This window comes from Salmo trutta, chromosome 38, assembly GCF_901001165.1.
Source record: "Salmo trutta chromosome 38, fSalTru1.1, whole genome shotgun sequence".
In the NCBI taxonomy this organism is placed as follows: Eukaryota; Metazoa; Chordata; class Actinopteri; order Salmoniformes; family Salmonidae; genus Salmo; species Salmo trutta.
The window spans coordinates 29,980,458-30,006,665 of NC_042994.1; the positions used below are offsets into that span (position 1 = coordinate 29,980,458).

General features: G+C 43.6%; 2 protein-coding genes across 4 annotated transcripts; both read left to right on the forward strand.

Moving 5' to 3' along the window:
• Positions 1-440: 440 nt before the first annotated feature.
• LOC115177702 (major centromere autoantigen B-like) lies at positions 441-3,774 on the forward strand. The gene is made up of 3 exons (XM_029738654.1): positions 441-563; positions 1,022-1,251; positions 3,627-3,774. The coding sequence occupies exons 2-3, from the start codon at positions 1,041-1,043 to the stop codon at positions 3,692-3,694; spliced, it is 279 nt and encodes a 92-aa protein (XP_029594514.1). The 5' UTR covers positions 441-563; positions 1,022-1,040; the 3' UTR covers positions 3,695-3,774.
• Positions 3,647-24,250, forward strand: LOC115177638 (zinc finger protein 271-like). 3 transcript variants are annotated; one of them, XM_029738571.1, is made up of 9 exons: positions 3,647-3,677; positions 3,844-3,899; positions 4,255-4,368; positions 4,813-5,007; positions 20,157-20,333; positions 21,602-21,841; positions 22,332-22,541; positions 22,626-22,841; positions 23,026-24,250. In XM_029738571.1, the coding sequence occupies exons 2-9, from the start codon at positions 3,893-3,895 to the stop codon at positions 23,991-23,993; spliced, it is 2,127 nt and encodes a 708-aa protein (XP_029594431.1). In that variant the 5' UTR covers positions 3,647-3,677; positions 3,844-3,892; the 3' UTR covers positions 23,994-24,250. The 3 variants fall into 3 exon arrangements, with proteins under 3 accessions (XP_029594431.1, XP_029594433.1, XP_029594434.1); XM_029738573.1 differs by having other exon boundaries at positions 21,605-21,841; XM_029738574.1 differs by having other exon boundaries at positions 20,160-20,333.
• The last annotated feature ends 1,958 nt before the right edge of the window (positions 24,251-26,208 follow it).

The following is a 26,208-nucleotide window of genomic DNA, read 5'->3' on the forward strand; positions in this document are numbered from 1 at the left end:
CCTCTTCCCCTTATATTTGTCACGGTGTGAGGAGTCAGTTCTCTTGCTTGTGCAACAAGCGCTACAGTATAACAATAAGGGGCATTTAACTAATCAGCACTTTTTTTACACAGTACCATACTCTTATTCAGATATACATTCATTTTGAGTCCTCACCTATGTAATGGCTTGTATCGATAACGACCCTGAGTAAAAAAATAAAACGAACATGACAGACGGAAACCACAACAACCGCTGCAGCCCGAAAAACTGACACTATTCAACAGCTGCAATCTACCACATTACCGATTGACAATAAACGTTTACTGTAATGTTCAACTGTTGGCTATCGTTTAAATGATCATGAAAGCATGTCGGATTACCTGAAACCGCTGGTCTTTTATTGATAAACTGGGAGGAGGGTTGCGAATCGGTCGGTGTGATGGCCGACGGCTGCGCTTACATGACGCCGGTGAACATGACGCCCTTTCCCATCCTGCGCGCAGGCGGAAGTTTACAGTCCTGGCTCATCCGATTCTCCATGCTCAGAGTCTAATCAAACAATAAAACACCAGGGATATCAGGTAATCTGTCGTGTTTTAATTATAATACATTAAACTATAACCAGACGCTGACACTTACAGTTAACGTTTATTGTCGGTCGGCGATGTGGTAGATGTTGAACAGTGTGGTGGTAGACAGCCACGGTTACCGTCCGTTGGGCTGTCACGGTTGTTGTTCTGGCCAGGAACGTTACCGATAAAAATCCATTACAGTTTAGGGGAGGAACTCCATGTGAATGAATTATTTCGGAGTGAAAACACTGTACGTAGAAAGCCTACATTACATCACCTGATATACAAACATGGTGATTAGTAAAATGGCCTTTAGCTTATTGCTTAGCTGCAGCGCTCTCCCTGGCATGATAGTCGGTTCATCCCATTGTGATTTATATATATTTTGTTGTTTTTATATATTAATTTAATTTCCTGAACATATCTAGAGTTGAGGTTTAACATGTATTCTTTTTCCTTTCTTAAAGCATCCGCCTGTAGCACACCATGACTGAACCGAGTCCGGCACAGAAAAGCTCACAGCCAGGTCAAGAGATGGCGTCAGTGAAGCTGGAGGACTGCAGTCAAACACTGGAGCTCAATGTGATTGTCAAAGAAGAGGGAGAGGAGGATGAGAGAAGAACCGAGGAAGAGAACGGGGGAGTAGAACAGGAAAGGGAAGATGAACTGGAGAGGGAAGATGGTAACATTGACTCGGGTGAGTCTAAGATGCCTACACCTGCCACTGGGTTACATCTAGACCTTGATCCTAACTCTCTTCCATTACAGAAGATATTGGACGAAGGTGTCTTCTTTACAGTTTTGTTAAGAGCCCATACGCTCAATCTGAACATTAACACAAGTCGCTTGTGGTACGGTTTTGGAAGGATAAGGACCTTTTTTATAATTTAAAAAAAAACAAAAGGTTAAATTGATACACACCTTGATATGGCCGTATGGGAACACTAGCCCTATCTTCAAGTTACAGCGCTATGGAAAACAGACGGAATACAAGAGGCGACCACCTGTGCCAATTAGCTGTCTAGCATGCTCTGAACACCTGTGTGTAAGCGTAACTCAGGAAGAGTAGTTTGGTCGGATGGAGGCTCCATGGCTGTATGGATCTGTTACTGCTACAGTGTAGTTTAGTAGGATGGAGGCTCCATAGCTGTATGGATCTGTTACTGCTACAGTGTAGTTTAGTAGGATGGAGGCTGTATGGATCTGTTACTGCTACAGTGTAGTTTAGTAGGATGGAGGCTCCATATCTGTATGGATCTGTTACTGCTACAGTATAGTTTAGTAGGATGGAGGCTCCATAGCTGTATGGATCTGTTACTGCTACAGTGTAGTTTAGTAGGATGGAGGCTCCATAGCTGTATGGATCTGTTACTGCTACAGTGTAGTTTAGTAGGATGGAGGCTCCATAGCTGTATGGATCTGTTACTGCTACAGTGTAGTTTAGTAGGATGGAGGCTCCATAGCTGTATGGATCTGTTACTGCTACAGTGTAGTTTAGTAGGATCGAGGCCCCATAGCTGTATGGATCTGTTACTGCTACAGTGTAGTTTAGTAGGATGGAGGCTCCATAGCTGTATGGATCTGTTACTGCTACAGTGTAGTTTAGTAGGATGGAGGCTCCATAGCTGTATGGATCTGTTACTGCTACAGTGTAGTTTAGTAGGATGGAGGCCCCATAGCTGTATGGATCTGTTACTGCTACAGTGTAGTTTAGTAGGATGGAGGCTCCATAGCTGTATGGATCTGTTACTGCTACAGTGTAGTTTAGTAGGATGGCGGCTCCATAGCTGTATGGATCTGTTACTGCTACAGTGTAGTTTAGTAGGATGGAGGCTCTATAGCTGTATGGATCTGTTACTGCTACAGTGTAGTTTAGTAGGATGGAGGCTCCATAGCTGTATGGATCTGTTACTGCTACAGTGTAGTTTAGTAGGATGGAGGCTCCATAGCTGTATGGATCTGTAACTGCTACAATGTAGTTTAGTAGGATGGAGGCGCCATAGCTGTATGGATCTGTAACTGCTACAGTATTTGAAGGATTATTCCTCGCCGATGAAAGCTAAGGGCCATATGTTTTGAAAGCCTTATCTCAAGCGATGATTATTGATGTTTCTAAACGTTAAAACACAACGTCGGGACTGTAGTTCACCCGAGCCAGTCGCGGGCGAAGCTAATTGCTGAAAACTGTAGTGAGAAGGCAGAATGCTCCCTAGAGTTATACAGAGCTAGGTTACATCCTAATAGGAGTTTTAGGTTACATCCTAATAGGAGTTTTTAGGTTACATCCTAATAGGAGGTTTTAGGTTACATCCTAATAGGAGGTTTTAGGTTACATCCTAATAGGAGGTTTTAGGTTACATCCTAATAGGAGGTTTTAGGTTGCATCCTAATAGGAGGTTTTAGGTTGCATCCTAATAGGAGGTTTTAGGTTGCATCCTAATAGGAGGTTTTAGGTTGCATCCTAATAGGAGGTTTTAGGTTGCATCCTAATAGGAGGTTTTAGGTTGCATCCTAATAGGAGGTTTTAGGTTGCATCCTAATAGGAGGTTTTAGGTTGCATCCTAATAGGAGGTTTTAGGTTGCATCCTAATAGGAGGTTTTAGGTTACATCCTAATAGGAGGTTTTAGGTTACATCCTAATAGGAGGTTTTAGAGAGCTAGGTTACATCCTAATAGGAGTTTTAGGTTGCTTGCTTACATCCTAATAGGAGTTTTTAGAGCTATTTTAAATCCTAATATGAGTTTTAGAGAGAGAGGTTACATCCTAATCTAGTTCAAAAATATATAACAAATCATTTAAAACATTCAAATCCTTCAGCGTTTGGTTGAGCCTGCCTGGAGTGCCAGATAGCCAGGGGGGCGGGATGGCACTTTTGGGACTATCCCATTTGGTTCAATTGCTCCAGGCAAGCTCAGTCAAGCACAGATAAAGCATTTGAATGATTTCAAATACTATTTGAACCCAGGTCTGCTATAGTTCAGAGTATTGCACAGCATGTAGTGCACTATATAGGGAATAGTGTGTCATTCCGGACACAGACCATGTGTGTGATGTTGATCTTGTTCCAGTAGATATGGAAGAAGAGGAGGAGCAGAAAGGAGGAGGAGATCTGGCTAACCCAGGTAATAAAGTACACTAGCCAGGGAATAGAATATATGTATTTATTATCCCAAGACCTTATTATTTGAATATTGATTGATTTTAATGTATTAGGTAATTAAAAGTTAGTCTGCTCCAGCTGAAGACGACATAACATGACATAACATTTTATCCTGAACTATTATTCAGGATAAAAACACTGAAGTCCAAAGGCTTATTTCCATTGTGGTCCTGTGAGATGGCAGGTGGGCATGATTTACACATTATTCTCAATGCAATTTAAAACAACGGTATCATCAATTACAAATATATACAACAACTTAGAACAATTAACAGCACAGAGGTGCTTGTTTTAAGAGTCACCTCTTGAAAGAATAGCCTATCCCTAATCACACCATTACGTTACTTTTCAGATATTTCTTAAGTGACACTTTTACAGGTTCAGTTCCACAGAACTACAGCAGAGTGCCTGAATGTGTTTCCCCCAAGGAGCTGTTGACTCTACAGAGAACCAAGTTAGAGCTCCCTCTGGTGGAGTACTGATGGGGGAGGCATTTATATTATGAAGTGTTTTAGATCTTTTGGTTTGATGTTTTACAGGACTTGTTACTGTTAAAAGAGAAGAAGAGGAGGAGTGGGTCAGAGAGGAGGAGGAGGATGGAGAGGAGGAGGAGGTTGGAGACAGAGAGGAGGTTGGGGACAGGACCAACCCAGGTAATCACTGATCAGAACATCAGAGACCAGTTTCATGGAACCCAGCTCCCTATATAGAGCACTACCTTTGAGAAGGGCCCAGAGGGCTGAGTGACTGCTTATAGCTGTCACTCTTGTATGTACTAAACTGTGCCCCCTAACCAAATAACTCCTGATCAGTTTAAATTAAATAGGGCTCTTAGAGGAGTCATCTTCCCTTTCTACCTTCCTACATACCAATGCATAGTGTTATATACAGTATAATAAACTGGGTGGGTCGAGCCCAGTATGCTGATTGGCTGACAGCCTTGGTTTATCAGACCGTAAACCACGGGTATGACATAACATTTATTTGTACTGCTCTAATTACATTGGTAACCAGTTTATAATAGCAATAAGGCACCTCAGCGGTTTGTGATATATGGCCAATATACCACGGCTAAGGGCTGTATGATGTTGTTATAGAAACAGGAGAGGGTGCCAGCTCAGACAGAGAGAGACCGTTCCTCTGCTCCCAGTGTGGTAAGAGGTTCACTGCACCAAGCAGCCTGAAGACTCACATGCAGAGACACAGCGGAGAGAAACCCCACCAGTGCTCCGTCTGTGGGAAGCGGTTCCTGCGATCCACAGACCTGAAGAGACACCAGATGATCCACAAAGGTAAGAGAGACACTCACACACCTGGCGTCGCTCCTCACACACCTGGCGTCGCTCCTCACACACCTGGCGTCGCTCCTCACACACCTGGCGTCGCTCCTCACACACCTGGCGTCGCTCCTCACACACCTGGCGTCGCTCCTCACACACATCTCTCTGTTGGAACACTGTCAATCAACGTATCCACACCAGTGCACCTGTTTATCAGTTACATAAGTTGATCTATATGGTGTAGGTTCATTTCCATGTAAAACGACCCATGAGCACCAACATCAAGTTCATTGGAGCATGTCAAATTGGGTGTCAAATGAAAGCATAGAGTCTATATTTTTAAGAAATTAAGGCATACATATATTTTGAACCATTTTCCATCCCCAAAAATGTGAATAAGCAAAGGCTTATTGGATGGACAAGGGGTCTTAAAAAACATCTACCAGAAAAAGTCCTAGAAGGTATCAGAAATACATCAAAACACAATAATATTGAAGTAAAAACCCTGCCAACTAATATCAACACTTATATTTAGTTTTGGATACATTTTACTGAAACGTTGCCTTGTGCCTTGAAATACAGTTACTAAAAACCCACATATCTTGAATATATTTTCTAATGTCTCTCCCTCATGAGGAGGATAATGAAAGTTCACAAAAGTAACAAGTAAATGTAGACCTACCAATTAGTTATAGTGTTTTTACTGATATCAAATTCGTTTATGAATTCAAAATTATTTGACCCCCCCTCCAATTTTTTTTATCGGTAACAGAATTTCTGCTATTGAATAGACTATAATGGGACATCATAGTAGTTACAAACCTCAGTTGGGTCACAAACCAATCAATCACATTTATTTATAAAGCCATTCTTACATCAGCTGATGTCACAAAGTGCTGTACAGAAACCCAGCCTAAAACCCAAACAGTAAGCAATGCAGGTTCAGAAGCACGGTGGCTTGGAAAAACTCCCTAGAAAGGCCGAAACCTAGAGAGGAACCAGGCTATGAGGGGTGGCCAGTCCTCTTCTGGCTGTGCCGGGTGGAGATTATAACAGAACATGGCCAAGATGTTCAAATGTTCATAGATGACCAGCAGGGTCAGATAATAATAATCACAGTGGTTGTAGATGGTGCAACAGTTCAGCACCTCAAGAGTAAAATGTCAGTTGGCTTTTCATAGCCAGTCATTTAGAGTATCTCTACCGCTCTTGCTGTCTCTAGAGAGTTTAAAACAGAAGGTCTGGGACAAGGTAGCACATCCGGTGAACAGGTCAGGGTTCCGTAGCCGCAGGCAGAACAGTTGAAACTGGAGCAGCAGCACGACCAGGTGGACTGGGGGCAGCAAGGAGTCATTCGACCAGGTAGTCCTGAGTCATGGTCCTAGGGCTCTGGTCCTCCGATTGAAAGAGAGAGAGAATTAGAGAGCATACTTAAATTCACACAGGACACAGGATTAGACAGGAGAAATACTCCAGATATACAGACTGACCTTAGCCCCCCGACACAAACTATTGCAGCATAAATACTGGAGGCTGAGACAGGAGGGGTCGGGAGACACTGTGGCCCCGTCTGACGATACCCCCGGACAGGGCCAAACAGGCAGGATGTAACCCCACCCACTTTGCCAAAGCACAGCCCCCACACCACTGGAGGGATACCTTCAACCACCAACTTACTATCCTGAGACGAGGCCGAGTATAGCCCACAAAGTTCTTCCGCACGGCGCCAACCCGGACAGGAAGATCACGTCAGTGACTCAACCCACTTAAGTGACGCACCCCTCCTAGGGACAGCATGGAAGAGCACCAGTAAGCCAGTGACTCAGCCCTCGTAATAGGGTTTGAGGCAGAGAATCCCAGTGGAGAGAGGGGAACCGGCCAGGCAGAGACAGCAAGGGTGGTTCTTTGCTGCAATGCCTTTCCGTTCACCTTCACACTCCTGGGCCAGACTACACTTAATCATAGGACCTACTGAAGAGATGAGTCTTCAATAAAGACTTAAAGGTTGAGACCGAGTCTGCGTCTCTCACATGGATAGGCAGACCATTCCATAAAAATGGAGCTCTATAGGAGAAAGCCCTGCCTCCAGCTGTTCGCTTAGAAATTCTAGGGACAGTAAGGAGGCCTGCGTCTTGTGACCATAGCGTACGTGTAGGTATGTACGGCAGGACACAATCGGAAAGATGGATAGGAGCAAGCCCATGTAATGCTTTGTAGGTTAGCAGTAAAATCTTGAAATCAGCCCTTGCCTTCACAAGAAGCCAGTGGAGAGAGGCTAGCACTGGAGCAATATGATCACATTTTTTGGTTCTAGTCAAGATTCTAGCAGCCGTGTTTAGCACAAACTGAAGTTTATTTAGTGCTTTATCCGGGTAGCCGGAAAGTAGAGCATTGCAGTAGTCTAATCTAGAAGTGACAAACGCATGGATACATTTTTCTGCATCATTTTTGGACAGAAAGTTTCAGATTTTTGCAATGTTATGTAGATGGAAAAAAGCTGTCCTTGAAACAGTCTTGATATGTTCGTCAAAAAAGAGATCAGGGTCCAGAGTAACGCCGAGGTCCTTCAGTTTTATTTGAAACGACTATACAACCATCAAGATTAATTGTCAGATTCAACAGAAGATCTCTTTGTTTCTTGGGACCTAGAACTAGCATCTCTGTTTTGTCCGAGTTTAAAAGTAGAACATTTGCCGCCATCCACTTCCTTATGTCTAAAACACAGGCTTCCAGGGAGGGCAATTTTGGGGCTTCACCGTGTTTAATCGAAATGTACAGCTGTGTGTCGTCCGCATAGCAGTGAAAGTAAACATTATGTTTCCGAATGACATCACCAAGAGGTAAAATATATAATGAAAACAATAGTGGTCCTAAAACGGAGCCTTGAGGAACACTGAAATTTACAATTGATTTGTCAGAGGACAAACCATCTATAGAGACAAACTGATATCTTTCCGACAGATAAGATCTAAACCAGGCCAGAACTTGTCTGTGTAGACCAATGTGGGTTTCCAATCTCTCCAAAAGAATGTGGTGATCGATGGTATCAAAAGGAGCGCTAATGTCTAGGAGCACGAGGACAGATGCAGAGCCTCGGTCTGACCCATTAAAAGGTAATTTACCACCTTCACAAGTGCAGTCTCAGTTCTATGATGGGGTCTAAAACCAGACTGAAGCGTTTCGTATACATTGTTTGTCTTCAGGAAGGCAGTGAGATGCTGCGCAACAGCTTTTTCAATTTTTTTTGAGAGGAATGGGCGATAGGCCGATTAGTTTTTTATATTTTCTGGGTCAAAGTTTGGCTTTTTCAAGAGAGGCTTTATTACTGCCACTTTTAGTGAGTTTGGTACACATCCGGTGGATAGAGAGCCGTTTATTATGTTCAACATAGGAGGGCCAAGCACAGGAAGCAGATCTTTCAGTAGTTTAATTGGAATAGGGTCCAGTATGCAGCTTGAAGGTTTAGAGGCCATGATTATTTTCATCAATGTGTCAAGAGATATAGTATTAAACAACTTGAGTGTCTCCCTTGATCCTCGGTCCTGGCAGTGTTGTGCAGACTCAGGACAACTGAGCTTTGGAGAAATGCGCAGATTTAAAGAGGAGTCCGTAATATGCTTTCTAATGATACTGATCTTTTCCTCAAAGAAGTTCATAAATTTATCACTGCTGAAGTGAAAGCCATCCTCTCTTGGGGAATGCTGCTTTTTAGTTAGCTTTGCAACAGTATCAAAAATCAATTTTAGATTGTTCTTATTTTCCTCAATTAAGTTGGAAAAATAGGAGGATCGAGCAGCAGTGAGGGCTCTTCGATACCTCACGGTACTGTCTTTCCAAGCTAGTCGGAAGACTTCCAGTTTGGTGTAGCTCCATTTCTGTTCCAATTTTCTGGAAGCTTGCTTCAGGGCTTGGGTATTTTATGTATTCCAGGGAGCTAGTTTCTTATGACAAATGTTTTTAGGGGTGCGATTGCATCTAGGGTATTAAGCAGGGTTAAATTGAGTTCCTCAGTTAGGTGGTTAACTGATTTTTGTACTCTGACGTCCTTGGGTAGGTGGAGGGAGTCTTGAAGGGCATCTAGGAATCTTTGGGTTGTCTGAGAATTTATAGCACGGCTTTTGATGATCCTTGGTTGGGGTCTGAGCAGATTATTTGTTGCGATTGCAAACATAATAAAATGGTGGTCCGATAGTCCAGGATTATGAGGAAAAACATTAAGATCCACAACATTTATTCCATGGGACAAAACTAGGTCCAGAATATGACTGTGGCATTGAGTAGGTCCGGAGACATGTTGGACAAAACCCACTGAGTCGATGATGGCTCCGAAAGCCTTTTGGAGTGGGTCTGTGGACTTTTCCACGTGAATATTAAAGTCACCAAAAATTAGAATATTATCTGCCATGACTACAAGGTCCAATAGGAATTCAGGGAACTCAGTGAGGAACGCTGTATACGGCCCAGGAGGCCTGTAAACAGTAGCTATAAAAAGTGATTGAGTAACCTGCATAGATTTCATGACTAGAAGCTCAAAAGACGAAAACGCAGTCTTTTTTTTTGTAAATTGAAATTTGCTATCGTAAATGTTAACAACACCTCCGCCTTTGCGGGATGCACGGGGGATATGGTCACTAGTGTAACCAGGAGGAGAGGCCTCAACTTCTTATGGCTTGAATCCCGTTAGCGGGATCGGTATGACGACAGCCAGTGAAAGTACAGGGCGGCAAATTCAAAACAACAAAAATCTCATAATTAAAATTCCTCAAACATACAAGTATTATACACCATTTTAAAGCTTTACTTCTTGTTAATCCAGCCAGTGTCTGATTTCAAAAAGGCTTTACGGCGAAAGCAAACCATATGATTATGTTAGGTCAGCGCCTACACACAAAAAACACAGCCATTTTCCAGCCAGAGAGGAGTCACAAAAAGCAGAAATAGAGAGAAAATTAATCATTAACCTTTGATGATCTTCATCAGATGACACTCATGACTTCATGTTACACAATACATGTATGTTTTGTTCGATAAAGTTCATATTTATATCCAAAAATCTCAGTCTACATTGGCGCGTTATGTTCAGTAATGTTTTGCTTCCAAAACATCCGGTGACACATCAATTTACAGAAATACTCATCATAAATGTTCATGAAAATACAAGTGTTATACATGGAACTTTAGATAAACTTCTCCTTAATGTAACTGCTGTGTCAGATTTCAAAAAAGCTTTACCGAAAAAGCAATAATCTGAGTACGGCGCTCAGACACAAAAACATGCCATACAATATATCCGCTGTGTTGGAGTCAACAATAGTCAGAAATAGCATTATAAATATTCACTTACCTTTGATGATCTTCATCAAAATGCACTCCCAGGAATCCCAGGTCCACAATAAATGTTTGTTTTGTTCGATAAAGTCCATCCTTTATGTCCAAATACCTCCTTTTTGTTCGTGCCTTCAGTTCACAAATCCAAATTCACGACGCGCAGGTCAGACAAAAACTCAAACATTTCCATTTCAGTTCGTAGAAACATGTCAAACGATGTATAGAATCAATCTTTAGGATGTTTTTATCGTAAATCTGCAATAAAGTTTCAACCAGAGAAATCCTTTGTCTTCAGAAATGCAATGGAACTGAGCTACCTCTCACGTGAGCACTCATGCCTGAGCCTCATGCCCTGGTGGCAGTGTCCTGACTCCAGGAGCTCTTATTCATCCCCACTTTACAGTAGAAGCCTCAAACAAGGTTCTAAAGACTGTTGACATCTAGTAGAAGCCTTAGGAAGTGCAAAATGACCCCACAGACACTGTAGTTTGGATAGGGAATCAGTTGGAAAAACTACAAACCACTTCCTGTTTGGATTTTTTCTCAGCTTTTTGCCTGCCATATGAGTTCTGTTATACTCACAGACATCATTCAAACAGTTTTAGAAACTTCAGAGTGTTTTCTATCCAAATCTACTAATATATGCATATCTTAGTTTCTGGGAGTGAGTAGCAGGCAGTTTACTCTGGGCACGTCAGTCATCCAAGCTACTCAATACTGCCACCATCCATAAGAAGTTTAACACAGTAAATTAATCAGACTTAAGCCATGCTTCAGTCAGGCCAATCACATCAAGATTATGATCAGTGATTAGTTAATTGACTATAACTGCCTTGGAAGTGAGGGATCTAACATTATGTAGTCCTATTTTGAGATGTGAGATATCACTATCTCTTTCAATAACGGCAGGAATTGAGGTCTTTATTCCAGTGAGATTGCTAAGGCGAACACCGCCATGTTTAGTTTTTCCCAACCTAGATCGAGGTACAGACACGGTCTCAAAGGGGAAAGCTGAGCTGACTACACTGACTGTGCTAATGGCAGACTAAGCTGGCAGGCTGACTAACAGCCTGCTGCCTGGCCTGCACCCTATTTCATTGTGGAGCTAAGGGAGTTAGAGCCCTGTCTATGTTCGTAGATAAGATGAGAGCACCCCTCCAGCTAGGATGGAGTCCGTCACTCCTCAGCAGGCCAGGCTTGGTCCTGTTTGTGGGTGAGTCCCAGAAAGAGGGCCAATTATCTACAAATTCTATCTTTTGGGAGGGGCAGAAGACAGTTTTCAACCAGCGATTGAGTTGTGAGACTCTGCTGTAGAGCTCATCACTCCCCCTAACTGGAAGGGGGCCAGAGACAATTACTCAATGCCGACACATCTTTCTAGCTGATTTACACGCTGAAGCTATGTTGCGCTTGGTGACCTCTGACTGTTTCATCCTAACATCGTTGGTGCCGACGTGGATAACAATATCTCTATACTCTCTACACTCGCCAGTTTTAGCTTTAGCCAGCACCATCTTCAGATTAGCCTTAACATCGGTAGCCCTGCCCCCTGGTAAACAGTGTATGATCGCTGGATGATTCATTTTAAGTTTAATACTGCAGGTAATGGGGTCACCAATGACTAGGGTTTTCAATTTGTCAGAGCTAACGGTGGGAGGCTTCGGCGTCTCAGACCCCGTAACGGGAGGAGTAGAGACCAGAGAAGGCTCGGCCTCTGACTCGCTGCTTAATGGGGAGAACCGGTTGAAAGTTTCTGTCGGCTGAATGAGCGACACCGGTTGAGCATTCCTACAGCATTTCCTTCCAGAAGCCATGAGAAAGTTGTCCGGCTGCGGGGGCTGTGTGAGGGGGTTTATACTAACGTTACTATCTGTACTTACTGTTGGCACAGACGCTGTTTCATCCTTTCCTACACTGAAATGACCCTTGACTAACGATTGCGTCTGAAGCTGGGCTTGCAGCAGAGCTATCCTCGCCGTAAGACGATCGTTCTCCTGTATATTATAAGTACAACGACTGTAATTAGAAGGCATCATGTTAATGTTACAACTTAGCTTCGGCTGGTGGAGGTCCTCAGAACCACGTCCAGATAAAGCGTCCGGGTCAAAAAGTTGAATGAAAAAATCGAGCGAGGGGAAATAAATGAATAAATAAAACCGTAAAGTTAGCAGGTAGCAAACTCAGTTTAGCAACAAACCGCACAGCAGCACGTAAACAAGTCTACAAGTTGTGACCGGAAATGACGACCAAAAGATACAAGGAAGAGGTCGTTTTGGTGCTCTGTACATCATACCCCTGCTGTACATCATACCAGCTACTGTCCTCTCTTCCACTGACATACTGTTATGTTCAGCTCATAGTGTCTCCTGTTACTGTCCTCTCTTCCACTGACATACTGTTATGTTCAGCTCATAGTGTCTCCTGTTACTGTCCTCTCTTCTACTGACATACTGTTATGTTCAGCTCATAGTCTCCTGTTACTGTCCTCTCTTCCACTGACATACTGTTATGTTCAGCTCATAGTGTCTCCTGTTACTGTCCTCTCTTCCACTGACATACTGTTATGTTCAGCTCATAGTGTCTCCTGTTACTGTCCTCTCTTCCACTGGCTGTTATGTTCAGCTCATAGTGTCTCCTGTTACTGTCCTCTCTTCCACTGACATACTGTTATGTTCAGCTCATAGTGTCTCCTGCTACTGTCCTCTCTTCCACTGACATACTGTTATGTTCAGCTCATAGTGTCTCCTGTTACTGTCCTCTCTTCCACTGACATACTGTTATGTTCAGCTCATAGTGTCTCCTGTTACTGTCCTCCCTTCCACTGACATACTGTTATGTTCAGCACATAGTGTCTCCTGTTACTGTCCTCTCTTCCACTGACATACTGTTATGTTCAGCTCATAGTGTCTCCTGTTACTGTCCTCTCTTCCACTGACATACTGTTATGTTCAGCTCATAGTGTCTCCTCTTACTGTCCTCCCTTCCACTGACATACTGTTATGTTCAGCTCATAGTGTCTCCTGTTACTGTCCTCTCTTCCACTGGCTGTTATGTTCAGCTTATAGTGTCTCCTGTTACTGTCCTCTCTTCCACTGACATACTGTTATGTTCAGCTCATAGTGTCTCCTGTTACTGTCCTCTCTTCCACTGACATACTGTTATGTTCAGCTCATAGTGTCTCCTGTTACTGTCCTCTCTTCCACTGGCATACTGTTATGTTCAGCTCAGTGTCTCCTGTTACTGTCCTCTCTTCCACTGACATACTGTTATGTTCAGCTCATAGTGTCTCCTGTTACTGTCCTCTCTTCCACTGGCTGTTATGTTCAGCTCATAGTGTCTCCTGTTACTGTCCTCTCTTCTACTGACATACTGTTATGTTCAGCTCATAGTGTCTCCTGTTACTGTCCTCTCTTCCACTGACATACTGTTATGTTCAGCTCATAGTGTCTCCTGTTACTGTCCTCCCTTCCACTGACATACTGTTATGTTCAGTTCATAGTGTCTCCTGTTACTGTCCTCCCTTCCACTGACATACTGTTATGTTCAGCTCATAGTGTCTCCTGTTACTGTCCTCCCTTCCACTGACATACTGTTATGTTCAGCTCATAGTGTCTCAGTAGAAGGGAGGAAGTAGCAGGAGACACTATGAGCTGAACACAGAGAACCATACGGTCCTGTACTGTGGAGTATAGTTCAGTATAGTACCATACGGCCCTGTACTGTGGATTATAGTTCAGTATAGTACCATACGGCCCTGTACTGTGGATTATAGTTCAGTATAGTACCATACGGTCCTGTACTGTGGAGTATAGTTCAGTATAGTACCATACGGTCCTGTACTGTGGATTATAGTTCAGTATAGTACCATACGGTCCTGTACTGTGGATTATAGTTCAGTATAGCACCATACGGTCCTGTACTGTGGAGTATAGTTCAGTATAGTACCATACGGTCCTGTACTGTGGAGTATAGTTGAGTATAGTACCATACGGCCCTGTACTGTGGAGTAAAGTTCAGTATAGTACCATACGGTCCTGTACTGTGGAGTATAGTTCAGTATAGTACCATACGGTCCTGTACTGTGGAGTATAGTTCAGTATAGTACCATACGGTCCTGTACTGTGGAGTATAGTTCAGTATAGTACCATACGGTCCTGTACTGTGGAGTATAGTTCAGTATAGTACCATACGGTCCTGTACTGTGGAGTATAGTTCAGTATAGTACCATACGGTCCTGTACTGTGGAGTATAGTACCATACGGTCCTGTACTGTGGATTATAGTTCAGTATAGTACCATACGGTCCTGTACTGTGGAGTATAGTTCAGTATAGTACCATACGGTCCTGTACTGTGGAGTATAGTTCAGTATAGTACCATACGGTCCTGTACTGTGGAGTATAGTACCATACGGTCCTGTACTGTGGATTATAGTTCAGTATAGTACCATACGGTCCTGTACTGTGGAGTATAGTTCAGTATAGTACCATACGGTCCTGTACTGTGGAGTATAGTTCAGTATAGTACCATACGGTCCTGTACTGTGGAGTATAGTTCAGTATAGTACCATACGGTCCTGTACTGTGGATTATAGTTCAGTATAGTACCATACGGTCCTGTACTGTGGATTATAGTTCAGTATAGTACCATACGGTCCTGTACTGTGGAGTATAGTTCAGTATAGTACCATACGGTCCTGTACTGTGGAGTATAGTTCAGTATAGTACCATACGGTCCTGTACTGTGGAGTATAGTACCATACGGTCCTGTACTGTGGATTATAGTTCAGTATAGTACCATACGGTCCTGTACTGTGGATTATAGTTCAGTATAGTACCATACGGTCCTGTACTGTGGAGTATAGTTCAGTATAGTACCATACGGTCCTGTACTGTGGAGTATAGTTCAGTATAGTACCATACGGTCCTGTACTGTGGAGTATAGTACCATACGGTCCTGTACTGTGGATTATAGTTCAGTATAGTACCATACGGTCCTGTACTGTGGAGTATAGTTCAGTATAGTACCATACGGTCCTGTACTGTGGATTATAGTTCAGTATAGTACCATACGGTCCTGTACTGTGGAGTATAGTTCAGTATTGTACCATACGGTCCTGTACTGTGGAGTATAGTACCATACGGTCCTGTACTGTGGATTATAGTTCAGTATAGTACCATACGGTCCTGTACTGTGGAGTATAGTTCAGTATAGTACCATACGGTCCTGTACTGTGGAGTATAGTACCATACGGTCCTGTACTGTGGATTATAGGTCAGTATAGTACCATACGGTCCTGTACTGTGGAGTATAGTTCAGTATAGTACCATACGGTCCTGTACTGTGGAGTATAGTACCAAATGGTCCTGTACTTTGGATTATAGTTCAGTATAGTACCATACGGTCCTGTACTGTGGATTATAGTTCAGTATAGTACCATACGGTCCTGTACTGTGGAGTATAGTTCAGTATAGTACCATACGGTCCTGTACTGTGGATTATAGTTCAGTATAGTACCATACGGTCCTGTACTGTGGATTATAGTTCAGTATAGTACCATACGGTCCTGTACTGTGGAGTATAGTTCAGTATAGTACCATACGGTCCTGTACTGTGGATTATAGTTCAGTATAGTACTATACGGTCCTGTACTGTGGAGTTTAGTTCAGTATAGTACCATACGGTCTTGTACTGTGGAGTATAGTACCATACGGTCCTGTACTGTGGATTATAGTTCAGTATAGTACCATACGGTCCTGTACTGTGGAGTATAGTTCAGTATAGTACCATACGGTCCTGTACTGTAGAGTATAGTTCAGTATAGTACCATACGGTCCTGTACTGTGGATTATAGTTCAGTATAGTGCCATACGGTGCTGTACTGTGGATTATAGTTAAGTATAGTACCATACGGTCCTGTACTGTGGAGTATAGTTCAGTATAGTACCATACGGTCCTGTACTGTGGATTATAGTTCAGTATAGTACCATACGGTCCTGTACTGTGGAGTATAGTACCATACGGTCCTGTACTGTGGATTATAGTTCAGTATAGTACCATACGGTCCTGTACTGTGGAGTATAGTTCAGTATAGTACCATACGGTCCTGTACTGTGGAGTATAGTTCAGTATAGTACCATACGGTCCTGTACTGTGGAGTATAGTACCATACGGTCCTGTACTGTGGAGTATAGTTCAGTATAGTACCATACGGTCCTGTACTGTGGATTATAGTTCAGTATAGCACCATACGGTCCTGTACTGTGGATTATAGTTCAGTATAGTACCATACGGTCCTGTACTGTGGAGTATAGTTCAGTATAGTACCATACGGTCCTGTACTGTGGATTATTGTTCAGTATAGTACCATACGGTCCTGTACTGTGGATTATAGTTCAGTATAGTACCATACGGTCCTGTACTGTGGAGTATAGTTCAGTATAGTACCATACGGTCCTGTACTGTGGATTATAGTTCAGTATAGCAACATACGGTCCTGTACTGTGGATTATAGTTCAGTATAGTACCATACGGTCCTGTACTGTGGAGTATAGTACCATACGGTCCTGTACTGTGGATTATAGTTCAGTATAGTACCATACGGTCCTGTACTGTGGAGTATAGTTCAGTATAGTACCATACGGTCCTGTACTGTGGAGTATAGTACCAAATGGTCCTGTACTTTGGATTATAGTTCAGTATAGTACCATACGGTCCTGTACTGTGGATTATAGTTCAGTATAGTACCATACGGTCCTGTACTGTGGAGTACAGTTCAGTATAGTACCATACGGTCCTGTACTGTGGATTATAGTTCAGTATAGTACCATACGGTCCTGTACTGTGGATTATAGTTCAGTATAGTACCATACGGTCCTGTACTGTGGAGTATAGTTCAGTATAGTACCATACGGTCCTGTACTGTGGAGTATAGTTCAGTATAGTACCATACGGTCCTGTACTGTGGAGTATAGTACCATACAGTCCTGTACTGTGGAGTATAGTTCAGTATAGTACCATACGGTCCTGTACTGTGGATTATAGTTCAGTATAGCACCATACGGTCCTGTACTGTGGATTATAGTTCAGTATAGTACCATACGGTCCTGTACTGTGGAGTATAGTTCAGTATAGTACCATACGGTCCTGTACTGTGGATTATTGTTCAGTATAGTACCATACGTTCCTGTACTGTGGAGTGTAGTTCAGTATAGTACCATACGGTCCTGTACTGTGGATTATAGTTCAGTATAGTACCATACGGTCCTGTACTGTGGAGTATAGTTCAGTATAGTACCATACGGCCCTGTACTGTGGATTATAGTTCAGTATAGCAACATACGGTCCTGTACTGTGGATTATAGTTCAGTATAGTACCATACGGTCCTGTACTGTGGAGTATAGTACCATACGGTCCTGTACTGTGGATTATAGTTCAGTATAGTACCATACGGTCCTGTACTGTGGAGTATAGTTTAGTATAGTACCATACGGTCCTGTACTGTGGAGTATAGTACCAAATGGTCCTGTACTTTGGATTATAGTTCAGTATAGTACCATACGGTCCTGTACTGTGGATTATAGTTCAGTATAGTACCATACGGTCCTGTACTGTGGAGTACAGTTCAGTATAGTACCATACGGTCCTGTACTGTGGATTATAGTTCAGTATAGTACCATACGGTCCTGTACTGTGGATTATAGTTCAGTATAGTACCATACGGTCCTGTACTGTGGAGTATAGTTCAGTATAGTACCATACGGTCCTGTACTGTGGAGTATAGTACCAAATGGTCCTGTACTTTGGATTATAGTTCAGTATAGTACCATACGGTCCTGTACTGTGGAGTACAGTTCAGTATAGTACCATACGGTCCTGTACTGTGGATTATAGTTCAGTATAGTACCATACGGTCCTGTACTGTGGATTATAGTTCAGTATAGTACCATACGGTCCTGTACTGTGGAGTATAGTTCAGTACAGTACCATACGATCCTGTACTGTGGAGTATAGTTCAGTATAGTACCATACGGTCCTGTACTGTGGATTATAGTTCAGTATAGTACCATACGGTCCTGTACTGTGGAGTATAGTTCAGTACAGTACCATACGGTCCTGTACTGTGGAGTATAGTACCATACGGTCCTGTACTGTGGATTATAGTTCAGTATAGTACCATACGGTCCTGTACTGTGGATTATAGTTCAGTATAGTACCATACGGTCCTGTACTGTGGATTACAGTTCAGTATAGTACCATACGGTCCTGTACTGTGGATTACAGTTCAGTATAGTGCCATACGGTCCTGTACTGTGGAGTATAGTTCAGTATAGTGCCATACGGTCCTGTACTGTGGAGTATAGTTCAGTATAGTACCATACGGTCCTGTACTGTGGATTATAGTTCAGTATAGTACCATACGGTCCTGTACTGTGGATTATAGTTCAGTATAGTACCATACGGTCCTGTACTGTGGAGTACAGTTCAGTATAGTACCATGCGGTCCTGTACTGTGGATTATAGTTCAGTATAGTACCATACGGTCCTGTACTGTGGATTATAGTTCAGTATAGTACCATACGGTCCTGTACTGTGGATTATAGTTCAGTATAGTACCATACGGTCCTGTACTGTGGAGTACAGTTCAGTATAGTACCATACGGTCCTGTACTGTGGAGTATAGTTCAGTATAGTACCATACGGTTCTGTACTGTGGAGTATAGTACCATACGGTCCTGTACTGTGGATTATAGTTCAGCATAGTACCATACGGTCCTGTACTGTGGAGTATAGTTCAGTATAGTACCATACGGTCCTGTACTGTGGATTATAGTTCAGTATAGTACCATACGGTCCTGTATAGTGCACACTAGACTTGAGTATACTATATTTTACTGAACTATACTCTACTGTGCCGAACGTTACTGTACTGAACTCTTCTCTACTCTACTGAACTCTACTCTACTGAACTCTACTCTACTGTACTGAAATCTATTCTACTGTACTGAAATCTACTCTACTGAACTCTTCTCTACTGAAATCTACTGTACTCTACTGAACTCTACTCTACTGTACTGAAATCTATTCTACTGTACTGAAATCTACTCTACTGAACTCTTCTCTACTGAAATCTACTGTACTCTACTGAACTCTTCTCTACTGAAATCTACTATACTGTACAGAAATATACTGTACTGAACTTTTCTCTACTGTATTGAACTCTACTGAAATCTTCTATACTGTACAGAAATGTACTATACTCTACTGAACTGTACTGTGCTTTGATATCCAAACTTGTAAAACATTTGTGCAGATTTGATCCGCTTCGGATGAACCAAATGTAGTTTTGCTGCGGAGTTGATTAAATAATAGCCAGTGTGTAAAATAATACCCACATATGTAGAGGAGGATGTTGCATATTTACACCTTTTGTGTAGGTATCAGTTACCGGGTGTAAATCCACTTCACTCACTTCTTTCAAACTCAAGGTGTCCCGTCATAACTGACACGCCATTCTTTTATGCAGAGTTTTTAAGAAAACCTGGTCACATAAATAACTGCAATTCTGTTACCAAACTTTGCATCCTCACAGTTCTTCCAGTAAATAAATGTGTTTTTTTGTAATATGTTCAGTGTAAACGTAGTCCTTGTGCGTAAAGTTTTATGGTTTGTTAAAAATCAATGGTTTTTGTAGAGCATACATTTTACATGAAAGACAGTCTCCATTCAGTTAAAATGGAATTGGCCATAGATGCATAATACTGTATGTGGTGGTGGGCTGTTCTCTCCTCTGTGTCCTGCAGCGGTTTAACCTCTGTAATGTTGTCATTAAAGCAGTCACCTCAGACAGACCGTACCACTGTTCTGAGTGTGGCAAGACGTTCACCTCGCCCACCAGCCTGAGGATCCACGTGAAGATCCACAGCGAAGACAAACCCCACCAGTGTTCTGTCTGCGGGAAGCGTTTCCTGTGGCTATGTGTTCTGAAGAGACACCAGGTGGTGCACAAAGGTGAGAGAAACATCTCTCTGCTGGAAGACTGTCCTGTGTGGCTCGTTGGTAGAACATGACCTTTGCAAGCCCAGCATTGTGTTAAGAACAGTGCATCGTTGAATTCACTGGAAACAGTACTGTACGGCCGGTTGTGATTATGACGGCTCAGAGGACAGTGACCATAGGGTGTGACTATAGAGGCTCAGAGGACAGTGACCATAGGGTGTGACTATAGAGGCTCAGAGGACAGTGACCATAGGGTGTGACTATAGAGGCTCAGAGGACAGTGACCATAGGGTGTGACTATAGAGGCTCAGAGGACAGTTGCCATAGGGTGTGACTATAGAGGCTCAGAGGACAGTGACCATAGGGTGTGACTATAGAGGCTCAGAGGACAGTGACTATAGAGACTCAGAGGACAGTGACCATAGGGTGTGACTATAGAGTCTCAGAGGACAGTGACTATAGAGGCTCAGAGGACAGTGACCATAGGGTGTGTCTATAGAGGCTCAGAGGACAGTTTCTATAGAGGCTCAGAGGACAGTGACCATAGGGTGTGACTATAGAGGCTCAGAGGACAGTGACCATAAGGTGTGACTATAGAGGCTCAGAGGACAGTGACCATAGGGTGTGACTATAGAGGCTCAGAGGACAGTTACCATAGGGTGTGACTATAGAGGCTCAGAGGACAGTGACCATAGGGTGTGACTATAGAGGCTCAGAGGACAGTGACTATAGAGGCTCAGAGGACAGTGACCATAGGGTGTGACTATAGAGGCTCAGAGGACAGTGACTATAGAGGCTCAGAGGACAGTGACCATAGGGTGTGTCTATAGAGGCTCAGAGGACAGTTTCTATAGAGGCTCAGAGGACAGTGACCATAGGGTGTGACTATAGAGGCTCAGAGGACAGTGACCATAAGGTGTGATTATAGAGGCTCAGAGGACAGTGACCATAGGGTGTGACTATAGAGGCTCAGAGGACAGTGACCATAGGGTGTGACTATAGAGGCTCAGAGGACAGTTACCATAGGGTGTGACTATAGAGGCTCAGAGGACAGTGACCATAGGGTGTGACTATAGAGGCTCAGAGGACAGTGACTATAGAGGCTCAGAGGACAGTGACCATAGGGTGTGATTTATAGAGACTCAGAGGACAGTTACTATAGGGTGTGACTATAGAGGCTCAGAGGACAGTGACCATAGGGTGTAAGTCTACTGTATGTGTACTTGCTGTTCTCGCTTCTGTCTTGATGTGTTTTAAACCCTGTGATGTCGTCATTGAAGCAGGAGAGAGCGCCAACTCTGACACAGACAGCCCAGGGGATCCCGAACAAGGGCAGAAGCTGTACCCGAACCTTGAAAGACTGTACCTCTGCTCAGAGTGTGGCAAGAGGTTCACCACAGCACCTTTACTGAAGTCTCACATGAAGAAGCACAGTGGAGAGATACACCATCAGTGCTCAGTCTGTGGGAAGTGTTTCCTGCTGTTCCAGGACCTCAAGAGACACCAGGAGATCCACAAAGGTGAGAGAGACACCAACACACTGAATCGCACACTGTAGCAAACGTTTTGCAATGGTAACCTTTAACTCCGAAAGGAAAAACATTTTTTGTGCAAAAATTCTATTGGACAAATTCAGGTAGGTCCCTCTCCATTTTGTTCTTTTTGCTTCCATTTTGTTCCTAGTGAATACACCCCGAAGTCTCTGCTCACACACCTGGGTCATATTCATTAGGAACCAAACAGAAACAAATAGGCCGAAGTGGGAGGGGCTATCCAATAATAATACACTTGTTTTCCGTTTGCAAAACATTTTGCAACAGTGTGCAGTAATGAACAGGAGATCCCTGAGATCTCTGCTGGAAGACAGGTGACTTGAAGAAACATCAACATATGTTTCTTCAAGTGCCTCTTTCCGTAAATTAGCTGGGTATTTTTATGTGTATTAGTCTGTAATAAACTGTCATTTATTGACAGTGCAGCATTTTAACCCCTGTAATGTTGTCATTGAAGGGGGCAACAACTCTGACGCAGACAGCCCAGGGGAACCAGATCCGGAGAGACCGTTCCCCTGCTCTGTGTGTGGTAAGAGGTTCACCGCAGCCTTCAGACTTAAGGCACACATGAAGATCCACAGCGGAGAGAAACCCCACCAGTGCTCCACCTGTAGCAAAGCCTTCCTTCGACCCTACGACCTTAAAAGACACCTTGTGACCCATAAAGGTGAGAGGAACACCAGGTTGGAGTTGTGCTTTCCTCATCATTCTCCTCCTGCGTTAAACCCTTCTAATGTTGTCATTGAAACAGGAGAGGGCACCAGCTCTGACCCTGACAGCCCAGGGGACCCTGACCAGGAGCTGAAGCCGTATTTCTGCTCCCAGTGCGGTAAGAGGTTCACTGCAGCCAGCAGCCTGAAGACACACACAATGACGCACAGTGGAAAGAAACCCCACCAGTGCTCCGTCTGTGGGAAGTGTTTCCTGCGATACCAGGACCTGAAGAGACACCAGGTGATTCACAAAGGTAAGAGAGACCCACACACCTGAGTTGTGTTCACTAGGAAACCACACTGAAGCAAACAGGCAGAAACAGGGATGGACTACCAGATCTTTTCCAATAAGAAACGCGTTGTTTCTGCTACGGTGTGCACCAATTAATTTCTCCTCTCCGTCTGTTTTTAACGCTTGTAATGTTGTCATTAAAACAGGAGAGGGTGCCTGCACAGAGAAACCCCACCAGTGCTCTGTCTGCGAGGAGAGTTTCTTGAAGCTTGATGACTTGAACATTCATGTGACGATCCACACAGGAGAGAAGACCAAGCACATCTGCCAACCATGTGGGAAGACCTTCACTCTGCTGCAGGACCTAAAGACTCACCAGCGCACCCATACAGGAGAGAAACCGTACCACTGCTCCAAGTGCCCAGAGAGCTTTGGCAACCTGTTGGAGTACAGGGAGCACAAGCAGACACACAACAACAAGAAACCGTACCTCTGTGACCAATGCGGCCAGACGTTCACCCACTTCTACACCCTGAAGACCCATAGGTCGATCCACACAGGGGAGAACCTCCTCCACTGCTCCTACTGCGGGAGGGGCTTCACTCAGAAAACGTCCTTGGCGACCCACATACTGACCCACACCAAGGAAAAACCGCACCAGTGTTCTGTGTGTGGCCAACGTTTTGCCAGAAGCGAAAGCCTGAAGAAACACAAGAGGATACACATGGAAGAGGTCCGCCACCACATGTGCGAGTGCGGGAAGAGTTTCCCGGACATGAAAAGGCTGGAGGTGCACGCGAGAATGCACTACAAGAGCCTGGAAAAGAAGTACTGCTGCTCGTACTGCGGGAGAATGTTCCTACGGGACGGGGATCTAAAGAGTCACCAGAGAACGCACACCGGAGAGAAACCCTTCGTCTGCGCCATATGCGGGAAAAGTTTCGCCCAGTCGGGGAACTTGAGAGTGCATCAGATCAAGCACACTAAAGAGAGACCGTACCCTTGTACTGTCTGTGATAAGGGGTTCACCACCTCTGGGAGTCTGAAGGTGCACATGAGGAGGTTTCATACAGGGGAGAAGCCGTATGTCTGTAGCCTGTGTGGGAAAGGGTTCATTGTACCCAAAGCACTAAAGACACACCAACAGAAACATATGAAAGAGACTACCGTCTAGTTTGACGGGAGATAGGAAAAGACTGTTTCTGTGATTCCTCAATCCACTCTCCTCTCAACTGTAATAGAAGAGAAGTTCCAAGGTCCCCCCTCTCTGACTTTATTCTCTATTGCATTTTGAGGAGCAGACTAAGAGAAAGAATGTGAGGAATCAGGGAATGATGAATTGATAAATAGTCGAGGCCTGCTGGTGGTTTTACCTGCTGCTCCCATTTGAGGACGTTTTTTTTCAAAATAAAAGTCCCCCACATGCATCCATGTTATTGTACTCTAAATGTGCCATTAGACATCACTCACCATGACAGAATAGCTAGTGGTTAGTTTAGTGATACTCTACAGAAACTGAGGTTGTATCACTAAACTAACCACTAGCTATTCAGTCTGTAAGATACTCTACAGAAACTTTAATGAGGTTGTATCTTAATGTCAGATATGAATTGACAGGATGATGTGATTATGTATGGCATGATATGACACAATATCCATTATGACAATAATACATTCAAACCTGACATGATGTCTCCACTCACCATGGCTGGTACCTATTGACATGATGTCTCCACTCACCATGGCTGGTACCTATTGACATGATGTCTCCACTCACCATGGCTGGTACCTATTGACATGATGTCTCCACTCACCATGGCTGGTACCTATTGACATGATGTCTCCACTCACCATGGCTGGTACCTATTGACATGATGTCTCCACTCACCATGGCTGGTACCTATTGACATGTCTGCCCCCTTGACTTTTTCCACATTACAGCCTTATTCTAAAATGGATTAAACATTTTTTTTATCAATCTACACACAATACCCCATAATGACAAAGCAAAAACAGATTTTTTTAGCAAATATATAAAAAATTAAACTGATATCACATTTACATAAGTATTCAGACCCTTTACTCAGTACTTTGTTGAACCACCTTCGGCAGCGATTACAGTCTCGAATCTTCTTAGGTATGACGGTACAAGCTTGGCACACCTGTATTTGGTGAGTTTCTCCAATTCTTCTCTGCAGTTCCTCTCAAGCTCTGTCAGGTTGGATGGGGAGCGTCGCTGCACAGCTATTTTCAGGTCTCTCCAGAGATGTTTGATCGGGCTCTAGGCCACTCATGGACAGAGACTTGTCCCGAAGGCACTCCTGTGTTGTCTTGGCTATTTGCTTAGGGTCGTTGTCCTGTTGGAAGGTGAACCTTCGACCCAGTCTGAGGTCCTGAGCGCTCTGGAGCGGGTTTTCATCAAGGATCTCTCTGTACTTTGCTTCGTTCATCTTTCCCTCAATCCTGACTAGTCTCCCAGTCCCTGCCGCTGAAAAACATCCCCACAGCATGATGCTGCCACCACCATGCTTCACCGTAGGGATGGTGCCAGGTTTCCTCCAGACGTGACGCTTGGCATTCAGGGAATCTTGTTTCTCATGCGGGCTGTCATGTGCCTTTTTACTGAGGAGTGGTCTCCGTCTGGATACTCTACCATAAAGGCCTGATTGCTGGAAGGTTCTCCCATCCCCACAGAGGAACTCTGTCAGCGTGACCATTGGGTTCTTGGTCACCTGCCTGACCAAGACCCTTCTCCCCTGATTGCTCAGTTTGGCCAGGCGGCCAGTTCTAGGAAGAGTCTTGGTGGTTCCAAACTTCTTCCATTTAAGAAGGATGGAGGCCACTGTGTTCTTGGGGACCTTCAATGCTGCAGAAATGTTTTGGTACCCTTCCCCAGATCTGTGCCTCGACACAATCCTGTCTTGGTGCTCTACGGACAATTCCTTCGTCCTCATGGCTTGGTTTTTGCTCTGACATGCACTGTCAACTGTGGGACTTTATATTTACGGGTGTGTGCTTTTCCAAATCATGTCCAATCAATTGAATTTACCACAGGTGGACTCCAAGTTGTAGAAATATTAAGGATCAATGGAAACAGGATGCATCTGAGCTCAATTTCATGTCCCAAAGCAAAGGGTCTGAATACTTATGTAAATAAGGTATTTCTGTTATTTGTTATATATAAATGTGCTTAAATGTCAGCTAGCTACCTTGACATTGCTAACATTAGGTACCTTTCTGGCTGACAAGGTGAATATTGTTTTATTACACAATCTAAAAACGAGAATTATACCCAGTGTATATTTTTTGTACCTGTTCTGGAGACATTGTTGCAAAAAATGTAATCGAATCATCTTCAATCTTGTCCATAACTGTTATCGTGTCGGCAT